The 14,605-nt window shown below is 34.1% G+C and overlaps 1 protein-coding gene across 1 annotated transcript in view; it reads left to right on the forward strand.

The window, feature by feature from the left end:
- Positions 1-14,605, forward strand: part of LOC138183556 (multiple PDZ domain protein) — a 167,436-nt gene that overhangs the window by 53,497 nt on the left and 99,334 nt on the right. Inside the window, exons 6-7 of the mRNA XM_069120626.1 lie at positions 9,857-9,999; positions 13,712-14,031. Of these exons, the coding sequence (XP_068976727.1) occupies positions 9,857-9,999; positions 13,712-14,031 (463 nt within the window). The remainder of the gene's footprint in view (positions 1-9,856; positions 10,000-13,711; positions 14,032-14,605) is intronic.

A 14,605-nucleotide genomic window follows, 5' to 3' on the forward strand; every position in this document is an offset into this window, starting at 1 on the left:
CGTAGCTTGTTTCCGCATCAACCAGTGTCGATAAAATATTCAGCATCTGTATAACAGAAATAAATGTTCAAAATGTGTTCTGTAAATCTTCGTTGCAAGGCCAGATAAAAAAAAAATTGAAAAATATGACTTTTACTTTTTTTTTTCTCGATTTCGACCAGTTGCAATTTTTTCAAACATTTTTTTTATATGTAATTTAGTCAAGTAATCTGTCTAACTTCTCAAAAAGAAAAAGAAGACCCAAGACAATTTGGTCTAATTTTAGGAAAGTTATTCGGTTTCAAAGGGTATTGCAACAATTTTGGAACTCGCTGTATTTATCTGAAAATTAATTAAAACTAAACACACGCATCCCACGACGCTCGTTATCTCTCGGCACCCAGCACGTTACTGACAATTTACTAAGTATATTGTAATAATAGTTACAATTTACTAAGATAATTAAAGATAAGACACACGCGATGTTGGCTGTCTAAACTGAGGGTTAAAACTAATACTTAAATCTAAAACTTGAAAGTGAGCATACGCCACTCGCCATCAATCTCCCAGAACGGTTACATGGATCTTTATAAAATTAAAAGCAAGTGTACACCACGCAACATATATCACCATTTATCACCTGCACAATGGTTAAATGGATCATCAGAAATTTAAAAGAAAAATACTATGCAACATCCATCCCCCGTCCCATAGAACGACTACATAGATCTTTACAAAATTAAAAGTAAGTGTATTTATCTATTTTATAATTAATTAAAACTAAGATGCACGCATCTTACGACGCATCTTATTATGACAGCCTATGGCGTTTCTCGACTAGTTGCCAGTCCAATTTAAATCAGCAAAAGACTCCTAAAAGAATTTTGCAATTTTGGAGTGTAGATTGAGACTCTGTTAGAGTAGTCCTCAGCTCGACATCGTTTCTCACAGATTAATTAGATAATGTGGAAACAGCGTAAATGTTAAACGACGTAAAGATCAATCTATGGAAAACTGGATGCCAATTACCAGATTTCACTACGAGAGGTGGTTGATCCTTAATCGGTGTAGCACGGTGGTAGAGCTTAGCAACTTAGACACTCTAATCTGTAGTCGTGGGACAAGAAACGAGAACTGGCATCAACGAATTCTCACCTATGTATAGCCAATCCTCACTCGTGCATCCATGCCAGTGAAGTGTTTATGCTTGGCTGAATTGTACTCACGACTTCTATCGACGATTTCCTCTGTTCTGACGCTTTGTTTTAAAAGAAACAGCCTGCAAGTTCAGTTTGTCATGCACAGAAAATAGCTTATAGAGGTTTATTGTTAAGATGCGATTGTATATTAGACGCAATAGATTTTTGCGCACAGGTATCTATTTGAAGATGTTTGGGAGTATTGTTCATCGTTCGGAATATTTGAAACGCCACACTCAGGCTGTGATTTTATTTACAGATGGTTCGATGAATGATCGTAGTTGATCTATTAGAAATAATCAATCGCATCGGAATTCCTTCCAAGTGTTCTTTGTTCAACGATGAACAATATATCAGAGTATATTAAATTTTGTATCATCTAATAGCATCTTCTTACGATTACAGAAATTTGATAATATGACAGTGAAAGTTGTACATTTTATTCAAGATTTGGGTGTTCAAAGGACTTGAACTTTAAGGTAAAGGATTTCAGAGCTTCCTGGTTGTAAGATTAAAAATTGCAAATCTCTCGAATGTCGAAGCGTCATATTTCAAAATCTTGAGATTCTTAAATCCGAGATTCGATGCTTTCAAAATCTAAGATTTGGAATTTTGAAGCTCTCGAATTCTATGATTTAAAGTTTCGTAGCTCTAGAATTGTTAAGGCTATCGTAGCTACAAAAGATATTTCACACTATTCTATTTATTGCAACATTTGTATATCGATTAATTAGATTCAAGCAGTTATACTGGATTTCGTATCATTTATTGATATTTTTATGTGAGCAGAAAAATTTGATGCCATAGAAATGAAAATGTTTATTAAGATAAACGCTTCATTGGAAGACAAAGGTTTTTAATATTCTATATTTCATCAACAGCAAAATACGCATTTATGTGCGTATTATGTACGTATTATATTATTCTGCAAACTTGTTCAGAGACTTGGATCAGAAAGGGTGGCCGGATGTGAAACAAGGTTCACGAGGGTGATTTATCGGAAAAACGATATTCGTCGAAGGAACAGTGTCGCTTCTGGAAGGATTAAGGGCAGACGATTCATGGTTTGATATCACTATAAGCGCCACATTATGTTGCCATATTGAATTATGGACGTTGATGGATCATCCTGTCAGACTATTGAGCCACGTTGTCTCTGGAAAGTATAATTCGTGTTTTGCTACTTATACTGGTAAGAGAAATGGCATTTCATTCTCTCGAAACTCAAGGTATTAAGAATGGAACTTTACGATTCGAAAAATATTGTTGTCAAGAAAATTTATGGAGTTTGCATAGTGTGATTTATTACGAGCGTCACGAATACATCCTGGAATTTCTGTGGAATAATTTGTTTTGTTTTTATGTCATTTTCTCGTGACAATGTTATTTTCTTTCTGACGATGCAGTATATAATTTTGCTGGAGTACGTAATTTTCTGTTTCGTTTTTTTTTTTTTTTTTTTTTTTTTGTTGTAGTCAGAGTGGGTTTTCAGATAATTTTTGAACGGAAGTACTTTAAATTGGAAAAGTTCTCTAATATCAGGTGTGCTCTGGCAAATCGATATCGCAAACGTTTGCACAAACCTTTTACATCGGGTTTCATTTGAAGGGATTTTCAATTAAAATGGATTACACTGATGAAGGAAGATGTGGAATGGAAATCAAAATTCGCACACGTGATTAGATATTATAGAAATTTGTAGATATTCTCCCCCTAATTTTCCTACGTCTTATTACATTAATGATATTAGGTTGTCCGAAATGTTTCTTTCGTTTTATAGGGAAATAATAGACGCACAATGTTTTTTGTTTTATATTAGTTTATTGAATTATGCACGAACATAATAATAGAAATAGAACGAAATGGATCACACCTAATTCAATAAAATAATATAAAACGGAAATTGTTGTTTATCTGTTATCACCTTATGAAACGAAAGAAACTTCTCGGACGACCTAATACAAAAAAATATATTACTGTACAATGATTAATCTCAATATAGTAATTTTTAAACTATATTAATTCATTATAATAATTTTAAGACACCTTAATATCTTTTTGCAGAAATTATGTATCGAAATTATTATTAATTATTGAAAGATTATTAAAAGATTTAAAAAGGTAAAAATACAGGATTCTGCATTGAAAAAAAAAAATTTCCAGTAAACGTAAAATGTTGGTTTTCCATACTACCCTATCTTTTACTCGTCAATGACTTTTATCCTCTGTGACCACAGTTATTAAAATGTTCAGTTTCTTCAAAATTGTCCTTGACGATAACCTGTGACATTTTTGCAAGTTCAAGGTTGATATAAGTAGCGTTGACAGTGTCCATCATGAATCAGTGAAGGAAATAATTTATCACTTGAGTAGCCTCCAGCGCTTTCCCGTGATGGGATTGAGACGTAGAAAAATGTGTACATTCGGGAAGCATTTCTATCTTGAGAGCAGATTCCAGAGGGAATTCTAGCAAGAGAAACCTAACGTCTTCTAAGGAACAAGAAGTTAGAGTAATAAAAAGCAACGATATTTGGGTACTAGAGAAGGAATTCTAGTAATGAAAAAAAGCAGTGCAATGGCACTGTACAAGGAATTCTAGTAATGAAAAACAGCAGTGAAATGGCATTGTACAAGGAATTCTGTCAATAGAGAGAATGACGAGAAAAATAAAAGGGAAAAACAAAAGGAGCGATAGAAAAATGTGTAATGGTATTAGGAAAGGAATTCTAGCAGCAAAAAGAGTAACAAAGAAATTGAAAAGTCAACTTGCAGTATCAATAGAATACCAAACAATAGATACCATAAGAATGCTATACCATTAGAATAAAAAGAAAGAGCACGAGAGAATAGAAAGAGAAGAAAAAAGCATTGCAGTGGTATGAAGAGAAGAATTCTAGCAAAAAAAAAAAGTGAGTTATTTCTGAAGAGGAATTCTAAGCTACGTGGGAATTTACAACAGCATTATATAACAGTATTTTATTAAATATTGTTTATTAAATGCATACATAAGTGTCGGAGAATTATGTTTTCAACTTCGAAATTTCGTTATTCATTTCGTTCTCAACTCTGGGACATTTGGTCATAGATTGCTTAGTACAATTCTCAGGATTTTTTACGATAAGCATAATCAAAACGCGTAACGTATCAGCGTGTCAGATTCATAGTCAATAATCAATGGTTATATTTGGATTAGGTTAGAGCGTTGACTAGTTAACGTATGAATGATTACACATGTCTCGTGCCGTCTGTTCGCGATGATATCTCGCTTGAAGCACGACGAATGCATAATTGAATTGCCATAGAAGTGTTGGCTAGTTTGGGGTACAAGTTCTGGTTATATAGAGTGGCCCATTTAACTTGACCATTCCAAATGTTTCCATTGTCGTTCGTGACGGGACGAAATTTCTCAGCGGGCAACTGTTTCAAGGTAAACGGTCTCGTGATCGGTGAAATTTTTACTTGCTGGTAGTAGTATTGTTGATTTCAAGGCTATTCGGCTTCTTTTCAGACAAAATTCCTTGTTTTTTAAACGAAAGTCATATTATTACTGGACTGCGGATTTTTACGTATTTACGGCAGATTTGAAGCTGCAAAAAATACACAGAATGCATATGGCAGAGTATACAAAATACTTAAAGTATAATATTTCGTATAATACTTAATAAGTAAAACAATTTTTCTGTATAGTTATTCTATATTTATTTCACATGTAGAATATATAGTTATTTTATTTTAATTAATATTTTACAGGAATTACAGAATATTTATTTAGTCATAGTATTCTTTATCTTTTCCTACATTTTTTATACGAAGAATATCTAACTTTTTATATTAATAATTAGACAAAAATATTGATAAGAACATGAAACCGGTTTTTCGATTTAGATAATGAGATCGATAGAAAAAGTCGATGAAACTTTCGTTCAAACTGTTCGCCAGGGATGGCTTCCGTCTTGATCATCAATTTTGCTGGGAGCAGAAGAAAGGCGAGGTTTAATCATCGAACGCATTGTTACCTCTCGAAAAACATTGGGATTGGTTTAAATCAATCACGTCGTTGGAGCTCGTTGAATTCTCATCGATGTCAGCGTAACGTAATTGGGTTTCCACAGTGATATTCCACAGCAAAATGTACAATTATTGATTTATTCTTTGAAACTTGCACGAGTTATATTTACGCTGTCATAAAATTCACGTGCAATTGCAATTATGGAAATTGCTAACAGAGAAAACAAAATCGGCATATCGAACATTGGTATATGGTATAATCCCGTTCGATTTATTGTAATTTTCAGTCGATCTAAATAGTTAATTTATTTATTGGAGAAATTTAGTGTTTATTTCTCGGAATTTTTTATATTTCAAGCATCGCTGAGGAAATTTATAAATCAAACAGAATTCTAAGAAATAATTTAAAAGTTTCGGAAGTTCTTCAAAAAGTTCGAAGAAATTCTGCTATATTCCTTTCATTATTTCTTTATTTATTTTTAACGTCTCTATTATATTACGCATTATTCGTTTTGCATTATCTAACCCTTTGAGAGTTTGTCTCAATAAAAATACAAATTCTTTGTATAAATCTAAAAAAAGAAATTAAGGATGAACATTTGCTTGCAGTATACCAACGCTGTTCAACATTTTCGATTCCTGCATCGTGCAACACAGCAAGAATCAACATGCATGTCGAAAATATTCAGATATAACAGATGTTTCGATCGTTTCCTAACTTGCTGACACGTGTTGTAGTCTTGACAGGTTATGTTTGGCGGCGATCTTAAAATTCTAACGTGATCCTCCTGCTACCATCGGTGGAACCACGTTGTGTTCTGTCAGCGGGCTCACTCGTCGTTTCTGTATGCTACACTGTTGAAAGTACCCTCCGTGGTCGAGGAAACCTGTCTCGCAATATTCTTGCCATTTATAATTTACGAGTCGCGGCCGAAGAAGCTTAGGGTAGCGTATCACTTTTTCCTCTTCTCCTTCCTGTACGCCGCATTGCGAGCACTATTCTTAGGTCACAGGGAAGGTTCTCACAGTAACAAATGTCAGACCTCTCTCGGCACTTGCGATACGAAATTGAAATATCGTGGTACCGATCTTTTTTATTTTCGTCGACACTGATTACTACGATGTGATAATCTTGGTAGTTGGAAATGCTACTGAGAGCTGAGTCTCTGGTGAGATATTTTGTGGTTTGATTCGATCTTAGAGGAGATTCTTAGGACGAAAGTAATATTTGTTAAGAAATAAAAATAAAGGATACATATTTTTTCTGCTGTATCTATCCAGTAAACTCACTTATCTATTAATGGGGAAATACTGATTAGACAAGAATGTTTAATTACTGTTATACGATAATTTTGGTATTTGAAAGTATTTTATAGCGTATTTTACACGCGACTCGATATTAGAAGAGATTTTAAAGACAAGATGTTTGACGACTGTTTGACATAATATTGTGAAACGTGCTTATTTTAAAATTGAAAAAGACACTTCCAACAATGCTTCTCAAAGCTACAAGAATTCTCTCAATAATATCTTGCAAATCCTATAAGAATTTTATCAAGAATTTACACAATATTGAAACATAGATTCCCCTCTAATACTTTTCAAACCGGAGTTATTTCATTTTTAGTACACTCACGATACCAAGATAAATTCTTTGACAATTTTTATCAAAGGCAAAAGAGATTCCCTTGGGTGAAACAAACCTTCAGAAACAGGCACTTCGTTAAAGCAACAGGGTACGGCTGGAGAACACAATGGCAAGGTTAAACATAATTTTCCTTGGCAATCTGAAATTGACAAGAGAGATTCAACGATATAACAGGTGTGCACGGGAAACATCCCAAAGCGAGTGTGGCAGGCATGAAATCCGAAACACAGCGCGAATCGTGTCACGGATCGGCGCTCCTTTGATCCATGAAAATTCAGGCCATGGGTTAGCGTGATCGTGACACACCGTGTCGTTAGCAGAGCCAGTGAAATTCGCTTTGCCGGAAATTAGGTAACGCAACCGCCATCCGGCCCACTAAATACCCTTTACCAGGGCGAAGCTTCTACCCCTTGCGAGAGAATACTCTCGACCCGTTTATCGATGGATCGATGAACGTGGATAATGACGTTTCGTTGGATTTTCCTGAAATGGGATCATTATTCTTGTTTAATGAGCTCGTTTTCATCCTACGGCATCAACGTGAGCTTATGAGAACGAATAGTACTTACAGAAGAAACTTGGATTGGAAAAAAGGATTCAAAGAATAGGAAAATCTGGAGAAGCTTCGTAACGTGTCGTTCTTGAACGTGAATATATATCTTTGAATCTTTTTTTTTTTTTTTTCGTAACTATTTCGACTGTTGAGGCGCGTGCAATTTTTATAAATTAGTTACACGTCAAACCATCGTTACGACGATTGTGAGCCTTCGTGTATCGTAGAGTAAATAGTATCGATGAGCATCTGAAAACATGAAACGTCGATCAACGTCTATCATCTTACTATTTGTGTAACTATAATAGTATTCCAAAATGTAGGTTAAAAAATTCATTACGAGATTATTAGAAGGTTTAAGACTCGCCATGAGAGTTCGCTCGGAACCATAGATAATACAAGATTCGTATATTGAATATTATAATAAGAGTCTCATTAATCGAACGCGATAAGATTAAATATTTTTCTACTTTTGTTTGTGTCCATCACGTTTCATTTCTTGATATAATTTCTATTATATTTGCTGTTATTTAATAAGAAAGTTAAACGTCTATCGTTATTTATCCATTGCAAAAAAAAAAAAAAATGAATAGGATAAAATCCTGGCAATCGGAGCGGGGAATTAGTTGAAACGAGAATCTGTTGAAAATATTTCCGAAGTAGACGAAATCGTTAACGGAGGCACACCTGCGTGAACAGAGCACCATACTAGCTGGACAAGTTCCAAAAAACTTACGGCTCGTATACTGTCGGGGATCACCTGACGGTCTGTCTTGTCATGTTGATTTTCGCTTTTGAACTTCAGATTTCGTGACAGATTGCGACCGACCGCGTGACAGACGAGACACAGTGGAATCACTGTTATCGGAATCCTTCACTGTTCAAACATTCTGTTATCTAAACGTTTTTTCCCCCCTTTCCTTTTCTTTACAACGTCGTCCTTCGTTTTATCCATCTGTTTGAAGCGGAAAGGTGATCTACGCAGGAATGGTGTTATCTTTCGTTTTATAACACTAATTAATTTTAGACCTAGAAAGAATAGGGACGAATGTAGAGGTAACATTATGCAGAATGAAACGGAATGACGAAGTTGAATTCGATCGAAGTTCCACTTGGGAATTGAATGGGACATTTGATTTATTCTTCGTAGTTTAGAATTATAATTTCGATTTGAAAGATCGAACGTGTAAACACTTGCACGTATTTTATAAAATATGTAGTTAAGATTTAGGCCTATTGTATTAAGATTTCTACGCCTTAGAACATGATATGTGTAATGTAGAAAATTATAGTTTACGTTAAATTTCATATAAGATTGTAATTGCATTGAATTTTGAGGAATTATGTCGATATTAGGTGATTTTAATTACGCTTGTGAAATATAATAATAAATTCTCACTTTTTATCTGTTATAATTGTTAATGAGGTTTCTGCGTGCTTTGAATAATGTTTCCTCGTAAAGTGTACAATTCTTCACGTTCTAATTGGCTTTTAATCGGAACGCGTTTTAACGAACGATGATCACAATCAATTTGCGTCGCAGCTGCAGAGAAATGGTATGTAAATGCGGCAGGTTTAACCGTGACCATCTCAATTAGTCCGGTTAATAGAATCTAATGGCTCTGGGAATGTATTAGCGAATCGGTTCGATGAAATTCCGTTTAGTAGAAAACCGGACGCTGAGCGTAATATTAAGCGCTTCTGATGCGACATATGGTTCCTTTGCATTCCTCGAAAGCATCGCAATAACTTCGTTTGATAAAATCTTCGATATTCCGATAAACCATTATGCGTTTTATTGGATTTTATCTTATCGTTCTGTGGAATTTATTTTCTTCATTATTATTTATCAAATTACAGTTAGGTTGTAACTTGTACGAATCGTACAAATATATTATTTTATAATTAAGTTATTATAAATTGTATATGTCTTTTATAATATTACTTTTTAATGTTAATAAAATTATGAGTCAGCAAGTCATAAAATTATAAAGATTTACGTTTAAGCAGAAAGATTATTATTCTTCCTATTATATTTTTCATATTGTTTAACGTAACTTGTTTTATTTATTTCCACGTATTAAGACAATTATAGTAATTACAAGCATCGAACAGTAGTAAGTAACATCTGATTTTCTTCAGATAATAATATAAACTTTTCAACTGAAGAAGACCAGTTAATTCTCGTCACTTTGACGCTCAAACTCTTCTAGACATAGTAATTTCTTTTTTTCCTTAAAGAATCTCTTATTTTTGTACATGTTCTTTCATTTCTATTAAAAATGATTTGATAGTTTATCAAGAAATGTTTGAAAGATACAAGGTAAAACTTAAAAGAATTAAAAAGAAATGGCAAAGCTCGTGCTTTTAATATAAAAGTATAATATGGGAGCATTTTTTTGACAGCTTGAAATTGATCGAGTAATTTAGACGATTTCTCTCATTAAACCTTGAACTGCTCTGTTCCAGTGATGGCCGACTGGTAGAGGGAGATCAGATATTGGCGATAGATGGACAACCACTAGACTCGAACATCTCTCATGAACAGGCAATCTCGATTCTTCAGAAGGCACGTGGTCTGGTTGAGTTGGTCGTAGCAAGAAGCACCCAAGGTAATTTGAGTTCGATTTTTTATTCCGTACGGTACGTCAGTCTCATCCCTCAATCCAATTTTTTCATCGTTAAATCTACGGTATATCTGGCCCATTTTTCTCCGGAACAGTGCAAGTTTCATCTGAGGAAAAATTGCTATCGAGTTTTATCAACTAATTTCCATTCTTGAAAGAAAGAATTTTTAAGTTTTTTTTTAAAGTATATAATAAGATTTTATTATGCAGATTTATAATTTTCATAAAATGTTTTTGTACGAAGCATTGTGATTAAACCTACGTAAGATTTGATCTTATGATTTTGTAATTTTCACAGACAAATAATTTTTCCACCATCAGTAAAACATTGAAATCCAGAAATAAAATGTTGTCATGCAAATTTCTTCTTTCTTTTTCTTTCAAGTAGAGGATAATAATTTCCTATCTGGAATTGTAGATACGTTGAAAAACAATATTTACGTTGTGCGTATTTTAATTTTTCAGGAAATCAAACAATTTGAATTTACATAGAAGCTTTGAATTAAACGTTAAAGAAAATATTCACGGTAATGCGTTTTAATGCCAGATCTACCGTCTCTTATCTCAAATATTAATTTCCTGCTAATTAAGGGATTTCACCCACTAATTATACGCACATCTGAAAACATTCATACAACAATCGTTAGAAATGTCTCGTGGTGTGGAACCGAGAAGCATCTGTTGTTCGCTTCGTTGTTTTATTGACTGACTGTGAAATTGTTGGGCAAATGACGCAAACAACGACCTGGTAATTGAATTAGCCGCTTAATTTCGAATATGATACTCGGTGACCAAAGTATCAAGCCAGTATGAACTACGGAGTTTGTAGAAGTTTCGAATAACTCCGTGATGCAGAAATGTCATGTGCACCGGGCACTAAACTAGATTAACTGTGATGCGCAGGCAGCCAGATTGCAAAATTCGGGTAAACAACAAAATGGAATAGAAGAAAAAGTGGGCCAAATTCCATCAGAGGATTTGCAATTAAAGTTTCCATTTTTGATACAATTAAACGTATTCTATGTTTTGAACAGGTTTCTCTCTTCTAACGATTTTACCGTGAAATATGTAATTTTAAGACCGAGCCATGCAAGGGTTGTACACAATTTTTACGTGTTAATTTCACTTTTGGTAGGAAGAAGGATTTTCATTGTTTTAAGAAAAACATTAGCATGAACGTGAATTATGTGAAAAATGAAGTTTGTTGGCAACGATTCTGTCCTATTTTCTTCGAACATAAAAATATTGCTGATAACAGTGAAACACGAGGGAGTTGAAAGAGACACAAAAAATACAGCAAGGTTAAAATTCCCATCGTCCGAAATTTTGTATATCTGAGCTAACCAAAGGTTTATCGATAGTGATCACTAAACTGTGAATTTGTATGCATGTAGGATAAATTTGAAGATAAAAATGCACACAATGTATATAGTATATAAAAATGTATAAAATATCTAAAATGGAATATCGATATGCTCTATAGAACAGAATGTAGTATACAAAGACGTATAAAATATCCGGAATGGAGTATCGGTAATTTTATATACTTTTGTATTTTTCTTTCTACCGAGTTATTTTTTCCAACTACCCAAGCTATGTTTTCCAAGTGGCAAAATATTTATTTATAATCTTCATAGAGGTATTAGTTATGAATATTTTAAATAACCAAAGAAAGACTTAAAACGAAATTGAAAATTAATATCAATAAATTTTGCACATGTATTTAGTGGTAAACAAATAAATTGCTGCAGAGATACACAAAATCAAAGGGGAAATAAACCGACGAAACTGATCGATTAATTTCGTAGAATGTCTGAAAGCAAAGAGAATCTCGTAATTTCTAGTTGCGCAGGTTGTCAGTGTGCGTTTAATTAATTAGGCTGTTTTATGCCATTTGTTTGCCTTGCTTTCCAGTTTTAGTTTACCCGGCGCTGTTTGAAATTTTCATTCGTTCGAGCATACAGAATTTTACGAAGAAACATGGCCAACTTCCCGACAACTTTGTCCTTTGTTCTTGTAGCTTTTAAAACTTCTTGCAGCATTCTAGTTTCGCGTCTTACAATCAGACTAGGGGAATAAATGAAAGTTGGAGAAAAAGCCAATTCCCGTTATTGTTAACTGATTCTCGATAAAAATAAAGACTGAACCGAAGTTTAAAAAGAGAATCAGGAAGAAACGAACGTTCGTTTGTTTCCTGATCGTGCTTCGATTTGGCCCAACTCGTTTCTGGTTAAGATTCTTTAATCTTATTTCTTTGGATATCTTTCTTCTGATCTTCTTTTGTTCAAGCTCCCTTTATTTTGCTTATTTTAATAGAAACTATAAGTCAAGATCTTTCCCAGTTTTAGTATACTTTATTAATATTAAGATATAATTAATCTGTATCATTATTTTTTATTTAAAAAAAATGTTACCTTTAATCTGTGAACAAATTTCTAGAATTGTAGAATTCTTTTTTAAGTTACCATGAAAGATTTAATAAGCTTTGATAAAGGTATGGTACAATTTATTTGTATAAATAAAATTGAAACGACACGTAAAGAGATGAGGCTTTCTTATAATTAGAATCTTACAATTAGAATTTATAAGTCAACTCTTGTTTCCCGGTTAATAGATTAAAATAAATTCTTCTTTGGTATTCTCTGCCTTTAATTTATTTTTTAATTAATTATTCCACAATGAAATTGACAATTAAAGTTCCCTTTGCATATAGATAGATTAATTTAGGAACAAAAAAAAAAAAACGAATAAAAATTTCATTTTCTAGCAGAAATTGAAGAAGTTTTTTCGAATATTTGTACTGTGCGAGAGATAGTTTCCATGGCGATTCTAATTTCAATTTCTGTTATTCTTTTGACGTACGTTACGATTTTCATCTTAATTAGTTATTTAAAGTTTTCAGGTTGAGAAGTTGTGAAATCGTCGCAAAGAAAATTTCCTAGTTCGTTTATTCTCCTTTCTTCGTGGAAAAGCTTCAGATCGAAGTTATATCTCCTTTCTTATCACTTATAACAATCTCTCGGGTAATTTTTCGCTGGGAAAGTTAGCTTGCGGGAAAAAATTACAAAACTCTTCAAACTTCCTCACTTTTTCTCACATCATCCTACGTAACACCTATTACCTGTTGCCTAAGGATTCTCCCAACCTTTATATTACAAAGTCTTATGCTACGAATACATCTTCTTATCGTCTTGTCGACAGAAACTCCACATTTTTTTCTGCGAAATATCTTGCCTTAACTAAAAAGGAAAATTAAATTCAGCAATTTCTTCCAAATTGCATTGCATTGCATTTTCACTATACACAATAATAATTTCTTTCGTACATTCTATTCTTCATTTCCCAAGATTTATATTGCTATTTTTAATTACTTTACAGAGATATAAAACAGATAGTAGGCTATATGCAAGACTATTTTATTTATCTCAAATTAAACCTATACCACTTACTTATGTTATAAACGAAAATAAAAAAAAAATGAGAGACAAATAATATCTGATATTCCATAACGATAATCATTCTTCAAAAATTACTGTACACCATCGCCGCTCGTTTGCTCCGTTTTCTCAACTGCGAAACCTTCCAAAATTTGATTTTTCTATTGTATTGAGAAAAAAGAGGAAATTCTTAAAATTAAATCTGCTTTCGAAAGACAAATTTCGAAGCAATGAGTCGTTTCTCTTGATTGTATGAAAAGACGTTGGGAGCTCTTTGCCGACGGATGAGTTGTCCGGAGCCTCGAGTTCGACAGCGGCCGCGGGAGCAGGTGTGTCCATCATCGGCGGCGTTGTCAGCGGGACAACGAACCAGGTCAGCTCCGACAAGGATCAATCGGTGTCCACGTCGTCCGTCGTTACACCAGCGCCGACCCCCAAGTCCAGCCAGCCGGCGAGCACCGCCTCGGCGGCAACGCCGACATCGACACCGCCGACCTCAACCCCGGTACCTGGAGGCCTCGTTGTCGAAAGGAGCCCCTCCGCCGTCAGCGACGCCTCCAAGAGTGGCTCTGACATGGTGGTAAGTCTTTTCCTTTCGTTCTTTTCTCATTTTACTTTTATCTATCTCGTTTACACTTTATAGCATCCTATAGTACATACAGGGTGTTTCATAACTTGTGAAACCTATTTCAGGAGTGGACAGAGAACATAATGAATGAATGAATGAATGAGAATAAGCAATGAGAAAAATTCGTACTAGTACACGTCCCATTTGACGTTGTGGTTCAAAGTTATAGCCATTTTTGTGTTGCAATAATCCACGATGGCTGAGTTTCGTAGAAGGTGGTCGAAATGATACCCTCGGATTGCACGTAGGAATGAGCCAGGTTTTGTGAGAAAGAAACGAGCAGAGAACATTTCGAAGTAATATAATAACAAAAAAGAATATTTGAACACAAGTCTCTTCTTCTTACACGCATATCGGAGACTGTTTCCCGTTCTTTTTTTTTTTTTTTCATTTGCATCGTGGCATCGGCATCTGAAAAATGCTTTACACCTTTGCCGCGGTTATATTCCATTCCTATATATATGCAAGCTTGCAGTCGTCGCGTCAGAGAATTTCGCAATCTTTCAAAAATTCCAGGTGTACATGG

The sequence above is a fragment of the Bombus flavifrons genome, chromosome 9, assembly GCF_040668555.2.
Source record: "Bombus flavifrons isolate JBK064 chromosome 9, iyBomFlav1_principal, whole genome shotgun sequence".
NCBI classification, from domain to species: Eukaryota; Metazoa; Arthropoda; class Insecta; order Hymenoptera; family Apidae; genus Bombus; species Bombus flavifrons.